Source organism: Gymnoscopelus microlampas, assembly GCF_963454915.1.
Source record: "Gymnoscopelus microlampas genome assembly, chromosome: 20".
Lineage (NCBI taxonomy): Eukaryota > Metazoa > Chordata > Actinopteri > Myctophiformes > Myctophidae > Gymnoscopelus > Gymnoscopelus microlampas.
In genome coordinates this window covers 10380001-10404263 of record NC_139957.1, presented here as the reverse complement: position 1 = coordinate 10404263, position 24263 = coordinate 10380001, and the positions used below count along the sequence as shown (strand labels likewise).

Genomic DNA, 24263 nt, shown 5'->3' with positions numbered 1-24263 from the left:
CTATTATGTAGTATTGGGGTATTAGATCCACATTCCTTCAGCTATTGATTCAAATTAAGTGTCAGTCCATTGAGCATTTTAGTTGTTTTAGCAAGCAGAAAAAGCATCATTTTTATATATAATTGTATAATACTTTTTTTGTCTTTACCAATCTTCCATGTGAAAATACATTTTGTTTTTAGTTACTTTAATTTCAAATGTCATTTTACTACAAACAGGGTATTTTCCCCATATTTCAGGGTGCGAATTGTCCTTTTTAAGAACATTACAAAGGACATAGCTTAATGTATCAGTGGTGCAAGTGTGTGACAGGATGGTCACATGTTCAAATACAGTAATATTTGAACATGTAATGTTCCAATGTAGTGTTTGGTGTAGCAACACTAAACATTACATTTACTACGGTAAATATTTCACTGTTGATAGATTATATTGCTCACTACCATTGGTGTAAAGTAACTAAGAACATTTACTCAAGTACTGTACTTAAGTTCAATTTTGAGGTATTTTTACTTTACTGGAGTATTTCCAATATTCAGTACTTTTACTTGTACTCCTGTACATCTCAGAGGCAAATATTGTACTTTTACTCCACTACAATTATTTGAAAACTTTTGTTATAGTTACTTTGTAGATTTTGATTATTATTACAAAACATACATTAACCTTTCTACATTGCAGTATTGATACTTTTACTTAAGTAAGAAATGTACTTGTCCCACCACTGCTCACTACACTCACCATTGTTTGACTGTTATACACAATCCAGGTACACACTTTAGGCTGGCTGACAGTGTATGTCAGCACTCATATCCACTGTCAACAGTATGTGCATACAGTACGTATCGCCGCTGTCAGGTGGAAACCTTGTATGTCCAAAATCGTTCCTTTTTTATTTTAAGATTTATTTTTGGGCTTTTATGCCTTTATTGATACACTCTTGTATGAAGGAGGGCATTCATTTTCGAAAGAATATACTGTATATCGATACATTTACTGAAGACAGTTCATATTACTGGTGATATATTGTAATTATACTGTACTCACACTTACATTTAAATATTAATAGTTACATTAAATATTAATAGTTACATTACGGCAAAAGTCGGTTTAAGTATCGTTGGGTCAAACTAAGTCTACCTATTTTCTTTTAATCCAATTTTAATCATAAGTTGTATCATTCTGCTCTTATCTACTGAGGTGCTGCTATGACACCTGAATTGAATTTCCCAATGGGGATCAATAAAGGTCTACTGTATATCTACTTAACGGTGAGGGAACCACAGAAATACAATGTATATACACATATAATGTATGTACTATGTACATATAATGTATGTCTCAATATGGCATCTGGCAAGAAATGCACAAGTATTTTATTACAATTGTTTATTTACAATGAAATAATATACAGTTTGCTTGGATTTTATGTACAATCTCTTACAAATGTGAATAATTTAATCCATAAAAAAGACAATATGCTGGAGTAAGTTTTACACAATGGAGCAATGTCAGGAGTAAAACTTAAAACATAACTTGTTTGTTGTTGATAATGTTGGAACACTTGAAATTCATCGAGTTAGAATGGAGAAAAGTACCATACAGTAGCTGCATAAAGCCTGATTTATACTTATCGAGTATCGAGGATAAATCAGGCATAACAATGCTGCTCTCACAGGCCCATAAAAGCCCATTGTTAGGGAGGAGGAATGTCTCACAGAGTCTTTCAACAAAGATGATATCGTTTGTCGGGTGGAAATCTCAAATGTCCAAAAACTGTTACTTTTCAGGATTCAAATTCAAAAACAGCAAGAGTAGCAGATCTACAAGCTCAAAACGCATCCCTTCGTGCCACGTTTCGGGCTTGCAGATCTACTATTTGATGCTTTTGAGTGACGCTGCAGTATGATCAAGTAAGGCGTTAATTTATGAAAAGTTAAAATATGAGGTTTCTGCCCGACATCAACGATATAACGAAAAGAAAAAACAAACAAAAAAACAAACATCTAACGTGACCATTTCTGAGAATGAAAGGTCAGTTATGGAGAATCCCTCCAAGGTGTTTAAATTGTGTATCCTCTGCTTTGCAGTGGGACAATTTTGGGCACTTTCACGTATCAGCAGGCATGTGTGGTGCAGTGAGTTTGGGGCTTTGAAGATTTGGTCCAAGTTTCAACATCACTAGAAAAAGGAACTACAAAAAAAAGATTAAGCTGCTTATTTACAGTATACCATTAAATATTGGGGAAGTTACCAAATTCGAGGTAAATGAAGAGACTGGATTTTAACTTAAAAGGAGCCCTGCGTGACATTGCACCGCACTGCCGCTGAGTTAACACTGTTTCAAGTTTCTTTTTGTGCGCAAGTTTGTGTGTGCAAAAGGCAACGGGTTAAGAGGGGGAACAAGGAATCTATCGAGGTCAAACAGTGAAAAGCAATGGACAGGATATTGTTGGTCACTTCATTTTACAAATGGAGTAATCACTGGAGTTGTGTTCTCGTGCAAACATGAGGGGAAAAAGAAAATTCCATTCAAATCAATTAAACACACCGATACGGCTGACCTCATGTTTCATGACCGCAGCGTACTGTATATGAAGGGTGAATTGATTGGTCACAAGTTGACCTTGGCTGGCTAACATATGTTGCATTTCAGTCATTCATTCTTGCCAGCACAAGCCCCCAAACGCAAACACAGACAGCAAGGCCATGTTCCGAGTCAAAGCCGAGTTTGTGGCTACCGACGGTTTTCAGCCAATATTGACATGGCAAATACAAAGAGAGAGGGTGCTAAGAAGAAACGGAAAGTGAGTAGGGGTTTACCTTGTTATGTAGTGCCATGTCAAGAAGGCCAAGAAACAGAAAGCAGGTCTACCGAGACCCAACTTGCTGTCGGCCACAAACCACAATGGGTGAAGATTATGTCCACAAAACCAGTTTGTGTCTGAGAGAGAGAGGATCCTACGTCACAAGAATTCCTCTGGGGGACATTATCAAAGATATAAAAGCAGTTGTTGTGGCTTGAAGCCAGTACATGTATATAAAATAAGGGAGATGTCATGATAAAACCTTATAGCATTCACAAAACCTCTATAATGAACACACAGGAAACATGAAACGCATGAGTGTTGGACAGGATATTCACATTTTAGCTTCAATCTCTCCAAATGTAGAGTCACTGCCATGGGTGTAGCTCTGCTCTAAAAACACTTGAATAGTTTTAATTTTCAAATTTGCTCTGATTGGCTCTTGACATTGCAGATGTTTACTGACCTTCACCTCTGGTGAAGACATAACAACATTCCAAATCTTGCAGTCAAACCAAAACAGCAATCACAGACGCAAGCACACACGGATTAAACAAAGATGAATGAATATTAAAAGAACACAAGCTATGGCCCCTAACACCTTCATCCTCTTTATGGACAAATGTCTGGCTCAGGTTTTAAAAAGGTAATCTGCATTGAAATGGACTTTAACCCTGCCCATTGTCATCAGCTGGTGGAATTGTGCAATGACAGACACATAAGACATGTAGACCATGGATATAAGTCCACTCCTTCCTTCATTTAATAAATACGATAAAAGCACCAATATGGTGAATATGCATAAAGGGGCAATCGAATAAATACATTGCCATTTTCTTGTCATCTCCTATTAGCCTTTGAGCAAGGAAGAAGAGGAATCAATGGAAAAGCTTGTGTGTGTCTGGTATGGACATATTCCAACAAACACTTGGAATCTATTCACTCCATCAAACCGTATAAATGAAATAAATAGAGCAGGTCTTCATTAAGTGTACAGTATATCACGTTGTGTCATGTCCATTTGTTCAGACTTCAACATGAAACCCAACAACTCTTAAGGACAGTCCAAGTGATGTAGTCTTTCTTACTGTTCAGGTGAGAACAGACCATTCCTATGAACATTCATGTTTTTAATGTTTTGTCCTAAAATGTTTTAAAACAAAACAGAGAGCGGTTCCTCAGGATTCCGTGTTATCTTCCTTAGCGTATTCTTCTACAAGTTTCTCGTAGGAATGCCCGTGCTCTGAACCGTCGCTGGTGAACACGGACCCTTCCGATTCAGAGCCCGGCTCCTCTTTGGAGTCCGTTTCCGACTCGACGTTGTCATCACACGTGGTGACGGACAGTTTTGCCTTTGTGTCGTCGTCGTCCTCTCCCTCGAGGTTAGTGTTCATGAAGTTCTCCTCGTCGATAAACGTGATGTTGGCGTTCTGGAACGTGAGCGGCTGGTATTCTTTAGAGTCCCACGTCCTCCGGCCTCCGTGGCCGCAACCCACCCCTCCCCCCTGGCCTCCTCCATTTTCAAGGTCCACCTCCTTGTCCAGCTGGTTCTCATACATCCTGCCCGGGTCCCCTTCCAGCTCGCCGTCTCCATTGTCCTCCGTCAGCAGCAAGCCGTTATCGGAGCCAAGGAGGTAGTTCTTGGACTTTGAGAAGGCAACGGTGACGCGGTCGCTGAAGCTATAGCGTCTCTTCTGGCGCGGCGAGCGGTCCAAGCTGAGGATGGTGTGGCCGTTGGGTGACGCAGGGGCGTCGTTGCAGCTCTTGGAGCGGGCCATCTCCTTGGCCGCTTTGGTGCCGTTGGCGTCCTTCTTGGTGCCAATCTGCTTGATGAGGTCATTGTAGCCCTCCTGCTTCTTGGACAGGAAGCTGAAGATGTTGACGTCGTTGGGGGTCGGCGGCAGGCGGAGCGCCGCCTTGTGGGCCTCCTTATAGTGGCGGAGCTCGTCGATGGACAGCTTGCGCCGCTTGCGGCGCTTCTTCAGCGCCTTGTGGGCTTCAATCACCATCCGCACTTTCCAGTTGAAGAACAGCGAGAGCCAAGCCAAGCCCAGGTAAATCCACACCTCCACGAAGTAGCGATACAGTGTGGGGTAATCCACATCGGGGTTAACACCTGGAGAAAAAAAAGAAAAAGAAAAAAAAGGTATTCAGTTTGGCAAATGTCCAATGGCGTTGCGGTTCAATCAAATCAGACCAGAGCACCCGAATGACTTTGCTTCTATAAACAGACTTGTTTGAACAGCACCATGATTAACCGTAATGGCATTTTTATCAGTGCATAATAATGCAGTTAACTTATTATTAGTACCAAAAGAACACCCGATGACTCAGTCATTCCAGTCAGCGGTAAAAAAACAAATACGATTTGGATAAACACACTGTACAAGTTGCTGTATGCTCAAACGGATAAAGCAAGAGGTATATAAATATGTCTCTTACCTGCCACTAGGTCTCCAAAGCCAATTGTGGTCAAAGTCACAAATGAGAAGTACAAGCCTTCAATGTACGTCCAGCTCTCTTGGGACATAAACACAAGCGGAGGTAGGACTAGATGCACTAGTACACCCCAAAGCAGGAATATGGCCGTACAGGTAAACTGAGCCTTTCTCTGGGAAATAAAAAGAAACAAAAAGAAATGGAAACAAATTTAATTACATCAGTATAAATATCGATGCAAATACCAGAGGGTTAGGTACTGTAGGTTTTAAATTACAGGGTTAGAGATGGAAAAAGCTTGTCAGCTTACCAGCGAAAACCCTTTCTTGGTTAGATATTGACCCAGGTGCTTGGCCCTGCCGCCAAAGAACTTTCCGAGCTCACTGATCCAGGTGAGACATAGCGGCACTCCGAACAGCCCATAGAAGATGCAAAACACACGACCTGCTGAGGTTTTGGGTGCAATGTTTCCATATCCTGTAAAAAAAAAGGTCACATCGGTTAAAACAGTAAAATATGTATTTTTTTACAACATTAATACCACACCATATAAAAAAGAAAAAAAAAGAAACGTTACATCACCCAATGGAAAAGCCTGCAGACATTTAAGATATGGAGATGTGGCATGGTTGGAAAATTACTCTGCGGACATAAACTAAGCCAACAATGAAGAGCACTCAACTAGTCAAGGTTTTCTTTTCCTGATCCTATCTTATCTGTGTTGTTGTTCTGTACATTTGGATAATACAGGCACAGGCAAAAGGGCAAGCAATCCACCATGATAGAGAGGTTGTCCCAAAGGAACAAAGTTAAACAGGTCAAACAAGCGATGATTATCAACTTTGACTTTGCCTGACCCCCCCCCCCTGTATACTTCTACTGCTATTGACATTAAAAAACTAACTTAAGGCAATTATTAGTATTGGACCGGGTGGTGCAGCCTCCCAAACAATACATACCGATAGTTGTGATTACAGTTGCAGCGAAGATGACTGCATTGGGCCAGTTCCAATTGTTGAAGGGCTGGCTGCCAGTTATAGTGACTCCTTGTCCTCCAGCATCAGACACAATCTATAGACAAAAAGATGACATAACAGGACTGAGTATGGAGCATGAGTATGGAGTATAATACATCTATAAGCCAGAACAACTCGCTACAACTACAAAAGGCCCCACCATAGAGGTCACAAATAGAACAAGGGCAATAAAGGTGTGCATAGATGAGCCATGAAATGCCAGACATCAACATCAAAGTGTTCATTGAATCGGCAATGAAGTTACGTATGACAATCTGTGTATCAATAGCTTCTTGACAACGACGGACAGTATTGCCTTAGGTTGTGATTTGACGATGATACAGTGTACTGACTTATTGCAGACCGTGATATATACAAACACAGACACACACAACCTCATTCGATTCACAATATCTGCCTCCGTGGCTCAACTAATAACCACATTTGTGATGGATGGACAGACTGACAAAGTGATTACCGTCTAAGGCTTATGCATTTCATGAGGGGCCCTCCAGAATTTTAATGTGCTGTAAAAAAAAATATATATATAGATAGATATAGATATAGATAGATATATAAAAAACACCAAATCATCATAGCTAAATCCAGTTAAGAAAATGTCAGTAACAGAACTTTGTTGCATCCAAGATCCATGTTTCCCCACCACATCCTTCCTGAGAGACTCCGATAGTATCTCCACACAGACACTGATGTGCCTGATAACGACTGCCTACTGCCAGCAACTGCATGCAGGGACCCCCGAGGATCCAATCTAACCCGCAGGGTTTACAGTTTCCACTGTTGCTTACACTGATTGAGGACTGAACAGGACGACCAGTACAAGTATCCCTAAATAACCATTTTGGAATTACTCTATGATAAACAAACAAAGAATGTTTGCCAAAATCCTAGATATGTCCTGTAAAGGGGTTTAGTATTTGGAGTGTTTCATATCCAGGGAACCTTAAATTAAACTTCACATCAGGTTTGACCCTACGTCTTCTGATACTGTAAAGTTGACACTGAAACAATGGGTTGCCAGCAGTGTTTCTTCAGATTGTGTCATCTGTAATGCAGTAAACGATGCAGAACTCTTTCAAACAAGAAAAATGTGATGTCATGAAACGTTTTCGTTTGCATACAAAGTAGTTTTCCACCCTGTGTCATAAGAGTTTATTGTGCTTTAATCGCCATTAAGCCACCCCACACAAATTTAGACGATAGCACTAAAAGTCTCCACATCAGCTTTTCCTCAGAGGTTTCTCTATCACCACAATCTATAAAATCTTGGAAGCAGAAAAAAATTGTACTTTTAGTAGTCCAAGCAATCTGCAAGTAATCTTAATACTGTTTATCCACCTTAACACTCTGACCGCCGGGCCCGTAGCCTACGGGCCGATAAATCCAACCGTAAAGCGCCGATCCCGTAGCCTACGGGCTGTGGTGCTTTTTCCTTTTTTTCCAAAAAAAACAAACTTTTTTCAATTTTCGACACGACTGAAACCCTATTTTCTCCTTGGTAGTTTTTTCTCCTCGGTGATCACTGTTTAACATAAACCGTTCTAACTACAACATGGAGGCACCGTTTGACACGTGGTCTTCACTGCTCGAACCAGGCAGATGTCCGCGATGTAAACAAACAGTGCACAGCTCAATCTTACGGATTTTAACAAGGTCTATGGCGACGTGAAATAAACAAAAAACAACAATAAAACGTTGGCACTGGTGAGTACACTATGAGATTAACCTCTGGCGGTCAATGTGAAGCATACGAGTTCAACCTTGGAATAGCAAGACTGCCACTGTAATCCAGAGTGGAAAGAAAAATAATTTGCAAGAGACAATATGGTTAATCAATCATCCTCAAGGATGTGTGTGCCTGAACAGCGACAGCAGAAACGGGGCTCCCTCTCTTGGGTATTCACAAACCCGCTGCAATATGCGCTGGGACAATGCATTCCCCCCACACCAAAGTTCCTATTTCTCCAAATGTGCTTTGAGAGTTAAAATGTGCAGGGGTTGGCAAAACAAACTTGAGCTCTTAAGTACCAGAAGACGTTCAGTTCTTTAATAATAACAGGCTTCTTATAGCTCAGCTCTGTAATTAACCAGCAAAAGGGGAGGCCATTCTTTTGTCTGCTGAATCAACAGTTGACTCTGTTGAGCTCTGTCATAATGTCCGTGATGGACACATTTTGTCCAACCATGACTGGAAACATAACTGGCATCGCCATGTTCTTCTTGACTCAAGGAGATATGCTGCCCCTTGATTCGAGAAGAAAAATGCCAGTGCCAGTTTCCTGCCCTATGCCATAGGCTCATTAACAAACCCCCACACACACACATAGTCACAGTGTGTGGAGGGCATTGCTTTTCTTAAAAAAATCCTTTAACCACATGATCTGGAGAAAACATTTGAAGAAAATGGCAGATCTACAAGCATTGCGTTGCAATGTATTGTGAGAGCAAAGATCGGCTATTTTTGGCAAAGATATTTGGCGTAGTGGGAAAAAAGCAGGGGGCCTAGAGTACTCTGGTTAATGACGTATATAGGGTTTAAAAGGAGTTCACTGAAAAAAATACAAATTTTCTATCAATTACACACCCCATGAAGCCTTGAATTCATATAGAAAAAAAGTATTTTTTTGGGTGAACTACTCCTTTAAGTTGTAAAAAAATTATAAATACATCTAGACCTGTATCTTTTCGAATTATAGTTACCTCCTGTTTTTACTGTGGTGTTTACCCACTTAATATATGTATTTATTGTCTGTCTGCGGAGACCAAAGAAACCATTTCCTTTGGGGACAATAAAGTTAATCTAAATCTAATAATTTTGGGGAAAAAATAATTCAAGTGGACAAATAACCATTGGGCAAAATTTTACGTTCGACTGCTGCCTCAGCTAATTGCATCTTGAGTGATATTATTATCCGAGGCCAACAGTCAGGAAGGGGGGGAGAGGCCGTGACATGGAATGTAGTTTTTTCTGTTGTTCTTCTGCAAGCGGGGGAGGGGATAGTGTCTGCTGGGTCACCAGACCAGCCAGTGAGAAACGAAACACCTGCGCACACCAACGGAAAAGTATACACAAACACAAAAAGTCAAATATTTTGAGCTGCAGGGATTGCACTCTAAACAGGATACCGTCTAGGAAAAAAAGTGGTAAGCATCATGAGAAGTTAACTCAAGGAAGGAAACCAAGCTGACGTCATAGTTTATACTATTTTACCTCACCAATTTTTCTCACATAATAATGCTACTACTGCAGGATTGAAAGATTTTCATGTGAAATTGTTCCCTGCCAAAGGAAAGCACGCCTACATACAGCAGAGTTACCCACTCTGAGGCCTGGGGCTGGTAAACCTGCAAGAGATAATCGGTTTGAAATAATAACACAGCTGCAGGAGTCTTGTGGAATGAAGGGGACAGGCGACAGACTGGATTTACAATCCCAAAATTCAGATCAAACTGAAATATATTGTTGCTGACAGAAACCCCTTATCTCCATATTCAAACTTTTGGTGTTTTTTTGTTCTACTACTGTATTTACTACTACTAAATAGCAGATCAACAAGCTCGAAAAGCGGTGCGGCCACTATATATGACTCCAATTAGCACATGCTGTCAAGGGTTTGTTAACTATAGGAGTCAGAATGAAGTGAAATTTACAAATGTTATGTTTTTGTGTATCATGCCTGTGGTTAGCTCTCTGCACCTTACTGTCACAAGGTCGATTTTGCACACGGCACCCTGTCTTGCTGGATAAAAATGTGCTGAAGTTAAGAGACTTAAAAAATGCTGAGTCACCAAAATACAAGATGAGATCAGATGAGAGCAGAGTGTGGTAGCAACTAAATCACAGGAGTGTGTACCTTTGCAACTCGAGTGTACAAATGCACTGTACTAATCCAATACAACAGATCTTTTAAAAACAAAGCAGGATGTGTTGTGCACAAAAACACAAGCATTCTCCGGACATCCTGATGACAGACATACTGAATAGATGACTTTATTTACAAACTAATGACAAACTTGTCAGTATAGCCTTCAAGAGTTCACAGAGTACAAGCCAATGACAAGCTGTTCAATAGGCAATGACCCTTGAAAACCTGGCATTGCAATGCCATGAGCTTCCTAAAGGGTTGAAAAGGTCAGTCACTGGTCAAATCATGGTCATCTAAGGTCACAAATGACCCTGAGAACGAGGCAATAAGAAATGTGAGAGAAAGAAAAAAAAGACAAATTGTATGGCCTGCTGAGCACACAACAGTCCAGTTCAAATTCAAACAAACATGTCAGAATTTGATAAAATAAGACTTTATTTCTAACAAAGTATTTAGATCTCTGGATCCACATAGGAACGGCGTGGCTCCAGTGTGGATCTCTGACTTCATGTGGCCAGCCTTGATGTCAGTCATCTATGGTGTACAAAAGTTCATGGGTTCATTTCACATGACGTCAAAATACCATTTGGCCTGCCCTCGATCTATTGCATTATGACAAACCAAACAAGGAAGTTACAGAAACTCAATGAGGACATGGTATGTCAGGTGACAGAAACATTACAAGAACCCCACATTATCTTTGGTGATCCATGGTGAATGACCTTGAAGCCATTCCCTTCTCACCATTCCGTAATCAGCACAGACTTGCATACAAAATTTGATTTCACTTTTATTTTGCAGCATGGCTCTGTAGAAGGCGAGCTGTCAAGAAATGGGTCCGTCTCATCTGTCTATTAGTCTGTGCACCGCTGCCAGTAGGCCAAGTAACTGTATTTGTTTTTGTGTTTAATATTTTTTTTAAAATACTGAATTTAAATGTTATACTCTGAAGTCAACAGTGATTGAAACAGCCTGAAACCTTGCCCAAATGTAGAGTCATACGTCATATAGATATGTCATAGATGACTGACATCATAGACCGGCCACATGAAGTTCCACATGGAAGGCACGCCGCTATTAGACTTGTTTTGGTTTTTAACCAAGGAGGGAGAATTTAATTTCTCAATGTTGGCTTTTGTGAGACACAACGTTACTCTGTGCTATCTGGCAACATTAATAAATAGCAAAATCCACAGTGTTAATTTAACTCGAGTGCAAAAATGGTCAATTCTTATGCACTCAAGAGTTAAATTACCACTCTGGATTTTGCTGTGTACTTAACAAGACTATGATCAAAACCAAAAGATGAAGAAATGTACACCATGGTGGTTATGCGTTCAGTAAAAATATCGGAGCATGGTTTTTGACAAACAAAAGCTTGCTCATGGAAATTCCAAGTTACCACAGTTGTTCCAAGATGCATAAACCCTGCATATTACATCGAATGCCTCATTTAGCAAAATGGAAAAATCTGTCAAGAAAAGCACACACGATAAATAACAATCAGTGGTTGATTGACGCAAGTCGTATAACAATCAGTGGTTGATTGACGCAAGCCGTGCATCAAGTAATTCATAACTTGGGTTTGGGGTCAGTACCGCAGCTGACATCTAAATCCGCCCTCTGCTTTCCTTATACTCCCAAAATGATTGATTTCAACAAATATGGTTGATTTCAGCAAATATGAATAATATACTATCAGCAGGGAAAGCAAGAAAATCAACTGCAGCAATGTTGAACTGGGTCTTGACTCTTTTAGAATTCTTGGTAGACCTTGTCAATACATACTGCAATATACTGTATGCTTACACTGTATTAACTGTAGGTATCATCATAATCATATAGAATGTACACATTTTCTATAGCCACCGTTGGACTATGAACAGTCATAATGGTGGGATTAATGTCCAAGTGACTGTAATGTTCGTTCGGTGAACTGTCCTCGAGTTCACCTCAGCTGTACAGTCAGGTACACGCTCTTCAAGCGCAGATGGCTAAGATCACAGATTGCAATATACATGTACATTTGTCATTGTCCATATAGACTTTTTTAATTTGTATTAAATAAATAAAAACCTTGATGCATCATTATGTTGACTTAAAGCCACTCTGTTCAAAGTACGGACTTCTTAGCTCGTCTGCCCCGACAAACGTTGACAAACTGCAAACTTGGGAGTCCCGACACTGCAGCACTCTGATAACCAGAGAATAGCAAAACCACAATGACAAAACTCCAACTGTTATCTGCACAGCGGCTGTCCCAGGGTACCACTTGGACGCTCTTTGCTACATTTCTTAGGGCGTATGAATGCGCACGGCTGTGCTGGAGTCTTGCGGACAGCTGCGCGTAGGCCAGATTGAATACGTCGCAAACAATGAAGTCACTTATAAACTCTGCCTGTCAGCACACCATGGTGATTACAGATATGAAGGAGACCTGAAAACAATGCCTCCTGGCAACACTGTTGTGGTTTTACTGTTTACACAGATCAATTATTATCACATAACAGTATATGGGTATATGATAAAAAAACTGATAGGTTGACAGAGTGTAAATCTGTTGAGCTCTTTGATATTTCCAAGCATCAACCAATTAGCTCTTAGACAAGAACAGCAATTCAACCAACTGATGTTGAGTATATATACATATAACAGTGCATGGTACGTCAATTCTTATAGGTCTATTTCACAAGTGCTTCTTGATTTGGTCAAAAATATAAAAGGGGCCACGCAGTAAAATTCCCAGACAGTGAAAGGATTCTTTATGTTTGGGGCGTCTTTTACAGCTCACATCTGTTAAGCAGCACATATGATACCAGTACAGAGATTTGAGAGAGGCTGCTTTCAACAAGTGCACACATGGCGTTTCTTTTCTTTTTTTTATTCTCATGGTGTGTTCATTAACTTTCTCAGTAAACTGCAGTAGAAATAAATTGAGCATTAATTAGAAACCACTTGTTTTAGAACGCACTTGATGACTTGACTAACCTTGAGATTAGAACAGCCTGAACAAGCCACCCATGCGCAACTTTAAAAAGGTGACATTCTCACTAGAGCCGATGTCAGCGACCATCGTTGGACTTTTTTGAGAACATCGGCAATTATGCAGGCGATGTGACGCGATTTCTTTTACCACTTCCACAACCTGGAATCCCTATTTGGGCATGTCATTATGTAGGCGAGTTAAAAAAAATAAACGATCTACAAGCTCACAACACAACGCATCACACTGCAATGTGTTGTGAGCTTGTAGATTTTTTTATTGTCTTATTTTTTTAAATATCTTTAAATCAAATATCTGTTTTTCAAATAGATTAGAATTGATTGCATTTTTTTGTCAAAATATCGGTCAAAACATTGGTTATCGATGGTCTAGGACCCAAAAAAATTGTGATCAGACATGAAAATCTAGCAAAGGTCACGCTCCAATTCTTACATCAACATGTAAATGCACACACTAAAATGCTCCTATTTGCAGCAGCCTAAATGGTTCAGTCCAATAACGATAAGTTGTTCCTGGTTAATTAGTAGCCTACATCTAAATTCACAGCAACCAAGATCTCTGGCTGTCTTCCATGACCTCAGAATTACATAATGAACAGTTAAAGGTTCCTTTTCTTTTCTCTGCGGGGGAAATGAAAGACTTGACTATTTCAAACCAACAATGTCCAGACAGAGAAGTCCAAGCACATGACACAGCCGGTGGGCAACTGGGCATGCCACCAGTGTTGCCAGATTTTGTGAGAGAAACAAGCAACCAGGTCTATGAAAACCAGCCCAAGAGAAGCAACTACGGGCCATAAGAGAAGTGAACACACACACACACACACACACACACACACACACACACACACACACACACACACACACACACACACACACACACACACACACACACACACACACACGAAAATAGCTATCTACAAGCTCATACAGCTTATAGATCTGCTATTTTCCTCTCTAGAAGGACTTTTACAAATTTGTAATATTTTTTGAAACATTTAAATACATACATCTTGTATGGAGGTCCCTGTGGGGGTCCGCAGACAAATACATTTGGGGGTCCTTGTGTTTGAGAACCACTGTTTTAAACAACATTAGGAAGAAGGCCCAAATAAGTTTAGAAACAAGACCAAAAAACGCTACCTGCAACTCCCAATATTTACACGCAACTTCACAGAAAGACAAGCCCAAAGTCGCTTATAATAAGCGGACATGGCAACACTACATGCCACTCAAAGAGTGCTACTCTCGCCTTGTGCACGCATTCCTGGTAGAAGACACTTTTTTTGTTTACTTTCAGTTGTGTGATAAGGAAGTGTTTGTCGACAGCATTTTGTGCTCAGAAACTGTCCCTGCTATTCCTCTTGCAAACATGATTAGTCATCCTTGACTCAGCTGCAGTGTGGCTACTTGAGAATCTTCATCTGGGGGGGAAAAGGGAACTTCAAGAAATCAATACCAAAGGTTTCCCGGAACCATGCCTTTGTGAAATCCCAGCTCAGGAAATGTCTTATATCACAATGTAATCAATCATGTCTTACTTCACAATCAATGACCATTATTAATTACCTATCTACAATTAAATAAGCATGTGCAATTAAGTCACATGTTTCTGCATGAGATCAAAGTGCATACCATTAGCATTTTAAACATCTGTGTATTTAGCTGCAGCACTCTACAAAAGGTATAGGAGACAAAATGCAGAAGTTATGGTTCTCCCATAACTGGAAATCAGAACTATTTGGGATGTTTCAAAGCAAATAATGGCAAATGCAATTGCCTGTGGATGTGGTTTGTGCCAACAATATCAAATGTATAGTGAGCCAACTAATGGTACAACTAGTAATAGACAATAAAAAATGTAATAAAAATGCAGTCACTAATTCAACTAAGAATGGTCCTTCACAAAGGTCACCTGAAGTCACAGAACTTCAGAGTGGTAATTTCATTATCCCTTAACCACTACTGGTTAATCTATAATCTGTTCAGAAGTAGAAAAAACTAAACAGCACACATTAGAATGTCTTCTGGGCTTAACCACGCAAGCCCTATATATGTCATTGTACGACGAATAGCTAAAACAGTTGAACCACAAGCTCACAACACGTCGCAATGCAACACGTTTAGAGCTTGTTGATCTGCTGTTTTCACAATTAAAAATAAAATAAAATACATTTGGGAGATCTTTTGAGAAATTGTTTGGCAAAATGTTTGCCAAACAATGTATCCCAAAATAGGGACGGACGCCAAGCTTAATGTTGTTAAAGGGCTACAAAGTTGTGACTCGTGGCACCATGGCATTTCTAACAACAGCAAAATTATGAGAAAAGACTGTGAGGATGTGCAGAGTCAGTGGAACCGCCAGAATGGTTATCGTGATGAGATATGAAGTCAAGCTGTGGGCCTACATGTACCTCTATGAGTCACACACAGACTATATGAACACATTATCTACCTCAATCTTTTAAGAACAGGTTGGGATGGCAGCTTCTTAAGTTTATGATGCTGTCCCCTTGCTTATGTCCACACTGCTTCTGGGCAACACACACACACACACACACACACACACACACACACACACACACACACACACACACACACACACACACACACACACACACACACACACACACACACACACACACACACACACACACACACACACACACACACACACACACACACACAGGAAGGAGTTTTTGTCCAGGACCAGCCCACCAGTTTGTTAAATTCCTATTTGCACAAGAGATAACGTGGAGCCACCACCTTCCTAGTTGAACTTTTACAAAAGTCTCAAGAGCGAACATTGATGGGCCATAAAATCAAAATCTGTAAAACTGTGACCACTTCAAGGCTCTTACAAGTTAGCAATAAAGTCCCCGTAATAAAGCTGAGAAGAAACTACTTTTTCATGAGTGTCGCGTTCCCTCATTAACTCTGCTATATTGTTTTTATTGTTAACGAGCTAAGCCGAGTTTCCATAATGGAAATGTAACAGGCGTTCTGCAGATTTAGCTTCTACTCGTAGTACAAATGGGAGATTAAAGGACATAAGGGGCATACTATGAGTAATATCTGCCCATATTTTCATTTTTTCCAGTATCGAGTGTGTAATGTTCAAGTCCACGGCCTCCGCAACAGGTGCTCAGCCACTCACTCAAACTGAAGGAAAACAGTCAACCTTTTCAAGGTAGAAAAGGCATTATGAAATCTGGAGAGTTTATGGGAGAGAAAACGTCAAGAGTTTTAGTCAGACCCCAGATTTGACTGGCCTCTAGAAATTGTACCAAGATCACAATTTTGACCTCTCTGATGCCTCTAGGAACATGTCAGTTGCTGTACGGTGCCAATGCCACTAGATGGAACTTATTTCTCCACTTGTCATTCATTCCTTCATTAGTACATGCTATTAAGTGATTAGGGCATTAGCATAGGTTTCAGGAGTTGCGTGGATTGACAGTATCCCTTTCACTACCAAACACAAAAAAGGGAAACAGGGGTGTGTGTGTGTGTGTGTGAGGGGGGGGGGGGGGGGGCTAATAAATCTCCCTAATACTGATGTGGCCCCAACTTGGTGGACAGGTTGAGGCATGTTCTCTTATGTCTGCAGGGGCTTTGCAAGAATAGCTGCACTGAACTTGAAGTGTATCATATTGTTTCTGTCGGGTAAAAACCTCCTATGTCCATATTTCTACTTTGTATGTTTGTTCCCGCAAATTAATGCCCTACTTCATCATGCAAGAGTGTCGCACATAAGTAGTAAAAGTAAAAAAAAGATAGGTTTTAGCCATACAAGGTTTCCACCCAACAGCGACGATAAACTACCATTTAGTAGACAAAACACTGAATGAAGCCTTTAGGGTAGAAGAGTCAAGTTGACAGTTGTTTATAAGACATATCAAGGCTAAACATAACAATAAAAAACAAAGAGTATCCAACCGCAGACATTTTTAAAGGAACTTGAAAGATAAATAATGTCATGTGATTGCTAACGAGTCAGAACACCTGTGTAACCATAGTGTTGTTGTTACATTCACTTGTTGCCAACCAGGTCAATGACACCATCTTCTACTGTAGAGTGCAATGTTACCTCTACAAGTACAGTATTTGGAATGCACTGACAAAATGCATTTTTATAAAAGGACTACGGCTAGCCTACTGATAGTTCCTCTATCAACATATCACTGCTCCAAACAGACATTCTGACCGTAAATAAAAAAAACAAACAAAACAGGCTCCCAGGGAAGCCGCTATCAGAGAAGCCAATCTAAATGCTGTAGTTATAACAATTAGCCATGTAAACAACAACATCCCTGCTGGCAATTCACCTGTGCACACACACACACACACACAGTGTCTCACAGTCACACACACACACACACCCACACCCCCACCCCCACACACACACACACACACACACACACACACACACACACACACACACACATACACACACACACACACAGCATATCAAATTTGATTGGGCTTTACAGTAAGTGCTGCCTCATGCTTACAGGATTGTATGATGTGTTTGGACCTGTTATGGAATCTTGTCATGTAAATGATAAGGCCTTCCTTCCTTGAAGTCAGGGCGTCTGCACCTAAATCCATGTATCTGCTATTGGGCATGCTGCCCAATAAGTGTATAAAAAATGTAGAAAAATATTTTGAAACTATCAGATCTAGCTAGCTCACAATGCGACACATTGTGAGCTTGTAGATCGGCTATTTACAAATGGCCAAAATGTGAATACATAAAGAAAAATTTATGTTTTGTTATAATCTAAATCTACAAAATAGTAACAACAGATTGCAAATAATTATAGTGGAGGTATAGTATAATATTTGCCTCTGAGAGGAAGTAGAGTAGAAGTAAAAGTACTGAAAATTGGAAATACTCCAGTAAAGTAAACAAAATACCTAAAAGTTTTACTTAAGTACAGTATTTGAGTAAATGCACTTAGTTACTTTACAAATGTGTGTGTTTGTATTGGCCATTACCTCCAATATTCAGTTATTGTGCATGCTTCCCAATAACTGATTAAGACTACTGCAGGAGATCAGCAGTGAAGATCAGCCCTTTGATGAAATCCATCATCATTTATTATGGCTATTAGTCTAAAGCAACTGATAAGCAACTAACTAGTTTACTTCAAAACACAGTTTGTGTTGCAACTCATTTGTTTTGGTTTCAAAATCTTTTTTTTTATACTAATGCAATGTCACTATTGTTCATGTATGTGATGCTACATAATATAATACTGAAACACTACTGACAATACAAAAAAAAGTGATCAACTGTCATTCTGAGACATTCTGACTTAGGCTACATGTGTTTTATGTTAACAAAATAGTATTAAAACATTTTTATTTTCTAATTGCCTATGTATGTATATATATACATATATACTAGTAACTAAAGTTTGCAAATCATTGTAGTGGAGTAAAAGTATAATATTTGCCTCGAGATTGGAGTAGAAGTAAAAGTACTGAAAACTGGAAATACTAAAAAAAAAAGTGCGGTACTTGAGTAAATGTACTTAATTACTTTCCACCACTGATTAAAGTGCAAATGTGTGTGTTTGTATTTGGGCCATTTACCTCCAATATTCTGTCCAGATCATCCTCTTTCAGACAGGGATAGTCGCGAAGGATCTGTTTCTTGTCGAAACTGTATTTATCTACAGCACGCTTCCAATTAGGCTCCTCGAGGACCTGGAAGATCGCTGCCCCGATGGACAGATAAAAGATGATCGCAGAGGTCAACAGGGGACCTTTATCTACCATACTTATGCCCAATATCTCAACTTTAAAAGAACGCGATCAGAGCAGATCGAGGGGCCCCGGGATCAGATCCAAATCAGATCCCCCAGATCAGATCCAAAAATCAGATCCCCCAGGTCAGATCCTTAACGCTCATGCTCAACAACAGGTCTCTGTTTGAAAGACTTGCAAAAGTTTTTCCTCCGCACAACAACACAACGTCTTCTGAAGACACGGTCAGATTTAACACTGATCACAGCGGCATTGGCTGGAGAGCTGCCGGCGGTCAATGCAAGGAAAGTGCTGCTGATCATCTACTTGGATTTGCCGTCTTGTGTTGACGTTAAAAAAGTCCAGTAAGTTGTTTGCTCTCCACGTGCGTAAACGTAGCTACTGGCAGTGGGAGAAGCGCTCCTACAATAAGTAGTCCAGAGTCATAGTAGGGGAGTGGAGAACAGTGTGAAGATCCGCCCATGAAACACTAACCATGGCCTCCTCTGACTGCAGGCTGTGGTTCTTCTATATTGCAGTGGTTTTCAAACTTTTTCATGTCAAGGACCCCCAAATTGACACTGATTCGCCCGCGGACCCCCATTTGAAAAGATAAGCCAGGGACCCCCATAAGAGAAGATTTTTTACGGCTAGCAGTGAATTCTCAACCATTTTAATTTCAAGGGCCCCCAGTTTGACATGCATTTGGCTACGGACCCCATTTAATGGCATCTCTATCTCTGGGACCCCAATTCATATTGTAAAATCAATGTTAATTTAACTCTGAGAGTGTACAAATGGAACCAAATGGACCCTACACTCTCAGAGTTACAGACCCATAAGGGTCCATTTGGTTCCTAACTATCCATCATTTAGCTGGGGACCCCCTGGAACCCCCTCAAGTACCCCTGGGGGTCCCCGGACCCCACTTTGAGAACCAAAGTTCTATTTCCACAGGTACATTGGCTTTGTTTTTTATTCAGAGGTGGAAAAAGTAGGCTACTAAATACTCTGTATAAGTACGGAATTCGAAATTTACTTGAGTAAAAGTACAAAAGTATTGGTATCAAAATGTACTTAAAGTACCAACAGTAGAAAGTACTCATTATGCAGAATGTCTCATTTCACAAATTTAGCAGAAAATAGCAGATATACAAGCTCAGAACGCGTCGCATCGCGATGCATTGTGAGCTTGTAGATCGGCTATTTTCAAGTGGCCTAAATGTACATAGGGCTGAAGTGGGTGATGTATGTTTGTTATAATAATCTAAATCTACAAAGTAATTCAAGTTTTCAAATAATTGTATTGGAGTAAAAAGTACATAATTTGTCTCTGAGATGTAGTGGAGTAGAAGTAAAAGTACAGAAAACTGGAAATACTCCAGTAAAGTAAAAAATACCTAAAAATTGTACTTAAGTACAGTACTTGAGTAAATGTACTTAGTTACTTAGTTACTCACTGAAACTGGCTTTGTATTTGTATTAACTCTTCTGAAACCCTGCGTGTTCTAGTAATCTAATTGATTTAATGGATCCTTAAAAAAAAATATATATATATATATATAAATTCAAAATTCGACACTCAGGATTTTACTACTTGTACTCATATCCCAAACAGACAAGATCTGCAGTATCTGAGGGAGATATTCATATGTTGTATATCACATGTTGCAGTGTCCTCTCCTACACACTGCCTAGGCAACACATCATTGCAATTTCTCCATTTTAATGTTCTTTTTCTTTCACTTTGACACTTGGCAACAGACATCTAGCTTACTGTCATCTCTCTGATGCCAGGAAGCCCAGGAACATGTAATCATAATGTCAACGAGTGGCAAGAAATGCTATCTCAAATGGTCATAGATATGAACGTTCTGATTAAAAAGCAAGCAAAGAAACACAAAGATTAATAGGAATGTGGTGGAAGTACCATCTGAAGTGTTCCAGTTTTTCCAGTTTGTATGTGTACGTTTAGGCCTATATGTGTGTTGTTTATCCTGCCCCAAAACCCATACAAACACACGCAAACATGCTCAGGTGGGGTGTTGATATGAATTTGGTCGCGGAACCCCATCTGACAAATGTGTGCCAGGGACCCCCATACAAGATGTGTTGTTAAAATGTTTGAAAAAGATATTTCACACTTTTAAAAAAAAAAATCAAGATTTTTTAGAAAATAGCGTACAAGTGAGCTTGTAGATTAGCTATTTTCAAATATACAATGTATATAGGGTTAAAGCGGTTAATCTGATTTTGATACGATGTTAACTCATTTTGCTTAGGACCCCCTGGAACCTGCCTGTTTTGTTTGTAGTTACGCTCAGAATGTCTGTTTGGAGTAGTCATATGTATGTTGATAGAGGAACTATCAGTAGAGTCCTTGAGGGGCAAGGACCCCTGGGGGTCCCCGGACCCCATTTTGAGAACCACTGTTCTACATCTTCAGCACTGATGCAGTATAGTGCACTTTTATTTGAGCAAGTAACAATGGCTCAAATAAAAGTGATATGATCAAGATGGATCGATCCCACCGTGAATTGCCAGCATGGATGTTGTTGTTTACATGGCTAATTGTTATAACTACAGCATTTGATTGGCTTCTCTGATAGCGGCTTCCCTGGTAGCCTGTTTTGTTTGTTTGTTTTTAGTTACCGTCAGAATGTCTGTTTTGAGCAGTCATGTTGATAGAGGAACTATCAGTAGTCTAGTGTGCTGACCGACCATCTAAATATAACAAGGACTTTATCAATGAACTTTCTGATCTTGGCTGGAAATGACGGGGACTGCACATTCATAGTCAGAGATTCATGTCTGCTGTAATCCGCTAGATGCCTACACACTTTCTAGATCCTCCAATCTTGTCTGTTGGTCTTACACAAGAGCATGGACACACACTAAGTTCTGGGTTAATGGTGTGGTCTACCAGTTTTGAACATGCAATGAAGTTTTGTCTGATCACATGCCTGTTTTAATTGGGATTAGCAAGTGGAAAAAAAGTCAAGTTGTGTATTTTGAGCATTTAATGCAGTGGTTCTCAAACATGTTCATATCAAGGATCCCAAAATGTATATACTGTAGGCCACAGACACAGACATTTGAGGGAAAAAAATGCCAGTGACCCCCGACAGATCTTTGACGTTAGATTACATTTACATATTCGCCTACTGTAGGCGGAGAGCCAGTGAAGAGGATGAAATCTGAATAGTCATTCTTTAACTGTTCCTCATTTTGCTCAGGACCCCCTCGATCCGCCTCAAGGACCCCTGGGAGTCCTCGGACCCCACTTTGAGAACCACTGTTTTAAGGACAATCCAGATATCAGAAAATTGTCAAAGCTGAAAAGACAAATTATGACTGATTTTATTTTAAATAATTGCCACAAACTTCATATTCTTTTTAGTATTTAAAACCCAATATTTTGACGTTTCCTCAGAAACCTGTGAAAGATTTCTACACTTTTTTTTATTGACGAGATGGCAATCATTAGAGGACACATCTTATGACCCATCCACACTGTCACTTTTTAACCAGTGGCCATTAACCAGTTTGGACCTGTCACTTTCTTTTCTAAAGGAAATTATTGATCATTTGAAATCTTCAGCTTGTCCCACAGATATTTTGGTGTGTCCCCCCCCCCTCGCCTAAAGAGATTTGTGAGACTATTAGACATCCAATAATTATGTACAGCAGTCTCGGTTCAGTTGTTGAATCAAATTTTGGGAGTTCCCTCAGCCCTACGTTCCCTCATCCCTTGGTTCCCTCAGCCCTATGTTCCCTCAAGCCTACAGTATGTTCCCTCATCCCTATGCTCCCTCAGCCCTATGTTCCCTTATGGTTTAGGTGTCATTTCAAAGTAGAATCATCATGATGATGGAATCTGGACCACGTCGAATCCATGTGGCAACTAGCCATTGCAATTTCCAAATAGATTGTAATTGATTCCCACCGTATCAATATGCATCTTGGACACAGTTACTTTCAATGCCGATATTTTTGGTTGAGTTGACATGGTCCGCAGGTCTGCATTGATTCCTTCAGCGTCATCATGGTACTCAAAGGGTATTGAGTCGTCATCATGGTCCACAGGTCCACATTCCTTCGGTGTGTCTGCAAAAGGCTGCCCTGGCGTCACGATAGTGACGCTGGGAAGGGCTGGCTCTGATGCTGAGGGAAGTCAGGGAACTGACAGGGCTGAGGGGACCCAACTGTGGGTATGCCCACATATGTTTGTTTTGCAGGGGTGACTTTAGACCCTTTTTTGGGAGGGCTCAAGCCCCCCTAAATGTCTGATCTAGAATCGCCCCTGGTGTTTTGTATGATTGATATTAATTTGGCTAAATCCAGCATACAAATAGTGAATCGAGGAAGTCTTTCGGTTTTGGTTTCCAGTTGGCCTGCATGGCCAGCATAGAAATGTTTCTATTCATGAGCTCTGGCACGCATAAAGTTAAACTTGGCACTCGTTCACTGGTACACTTCACACACTTCACTGGTAAAGGCGCACCTTTACCAGTGAAGCAAACCTTTACATGAAAGTAAGTGTCTTCTCTCTCTGGACTCAAAATGAGTGGCATTAATGTTATGCATTCATATGATAATTCATATTGTTTAACTGATGTTGACTTCATGCTCAACTGGTAGCTTCCTGCATTTTAATAGTTACATTTATTACATTTTGTCATGTAGCTTTTTAGTTTTGCATACTTGCCGCAGATCAGTCCAGAAGTTTGCGAGATTAGCTCTGGACAGACAGACAGTGAGACACACAGACCTCTTATACAGTAGGTGACTGCAGCAGAGACACCCTATAAAAAATGCACAAAAGCCTATTCCTATGCCTCATATGGACATGGCTTCCCTGGAACAATTATGTAAAACCAACTCTAAAAAAGAATCTGGGTTCGATAATGGACAGTGATTTTAAAATGAACAAAGAGATAAACTCAGAGATCAAATCTAACCTTTTCCAGCTGAAACTCTTATCTGGGGTCAAGTTCTTTTTATCATTTAGTGATTTTGAAAGGGTTATACATGCTTTTATCTCGACCCAACTTGACTACTGTAATGCCCTTTGCCCTTTGTAATGCCCTGTTGGTGTGAGCCAGGCCTCCCTCTCATGGTTCAGAATGCTACCATTAATAGGAAAACTCATACTGACGTCAGTAAGTCACAACCTCCCTTCACTGGCTTCCTGTACATTGTATTGTTTTTTAAGATTTTATTGTTTGCCTAAAAATCATTAAATGGGCTAGCTCTAACCTCTCTTTCTGACTTTTTACAGCCACATCCCATCAAGGTCACTCATATCCACTGATCAGTTAGCCCTGGTTGTCCCAAGATCAAGTTTGCAGCTTTGC

General features: G+C 40.2%; 1 protein-coding gene across 1 annotated transcript; it reads right to left on the bottom strand.

Moving 5' to 3' along the window:
* Window positions 1-1423: 1423 nt before the first annotated feature.
* Window positions 1424-19280, bottom strand: LOC311036452 (potassium channel subfamily K member 5-like). Its single transcript, XM_084045156.1, has 5 exons — window positions 18754-19280; window positions 6206-6317; window positions 5557-5723; window positions 5250-5418; window positions 1424-4923 (listed from the first exon to the last, which is right to left on the bottom strand). Exons 1-5 carry the CDS (start codon window positions 18937-18939, stop codon window positions 3986-3988), a joined length of 1572 nt encoding a protein of 523 aa, XP_083901282.1. The 5' UTR covers window positions 18940-19280; the 3' UTR covers window positions 1424-3985.
* Between the last annotated feature and the right edge of the window lie 4983 nt (window positions 19281-24263).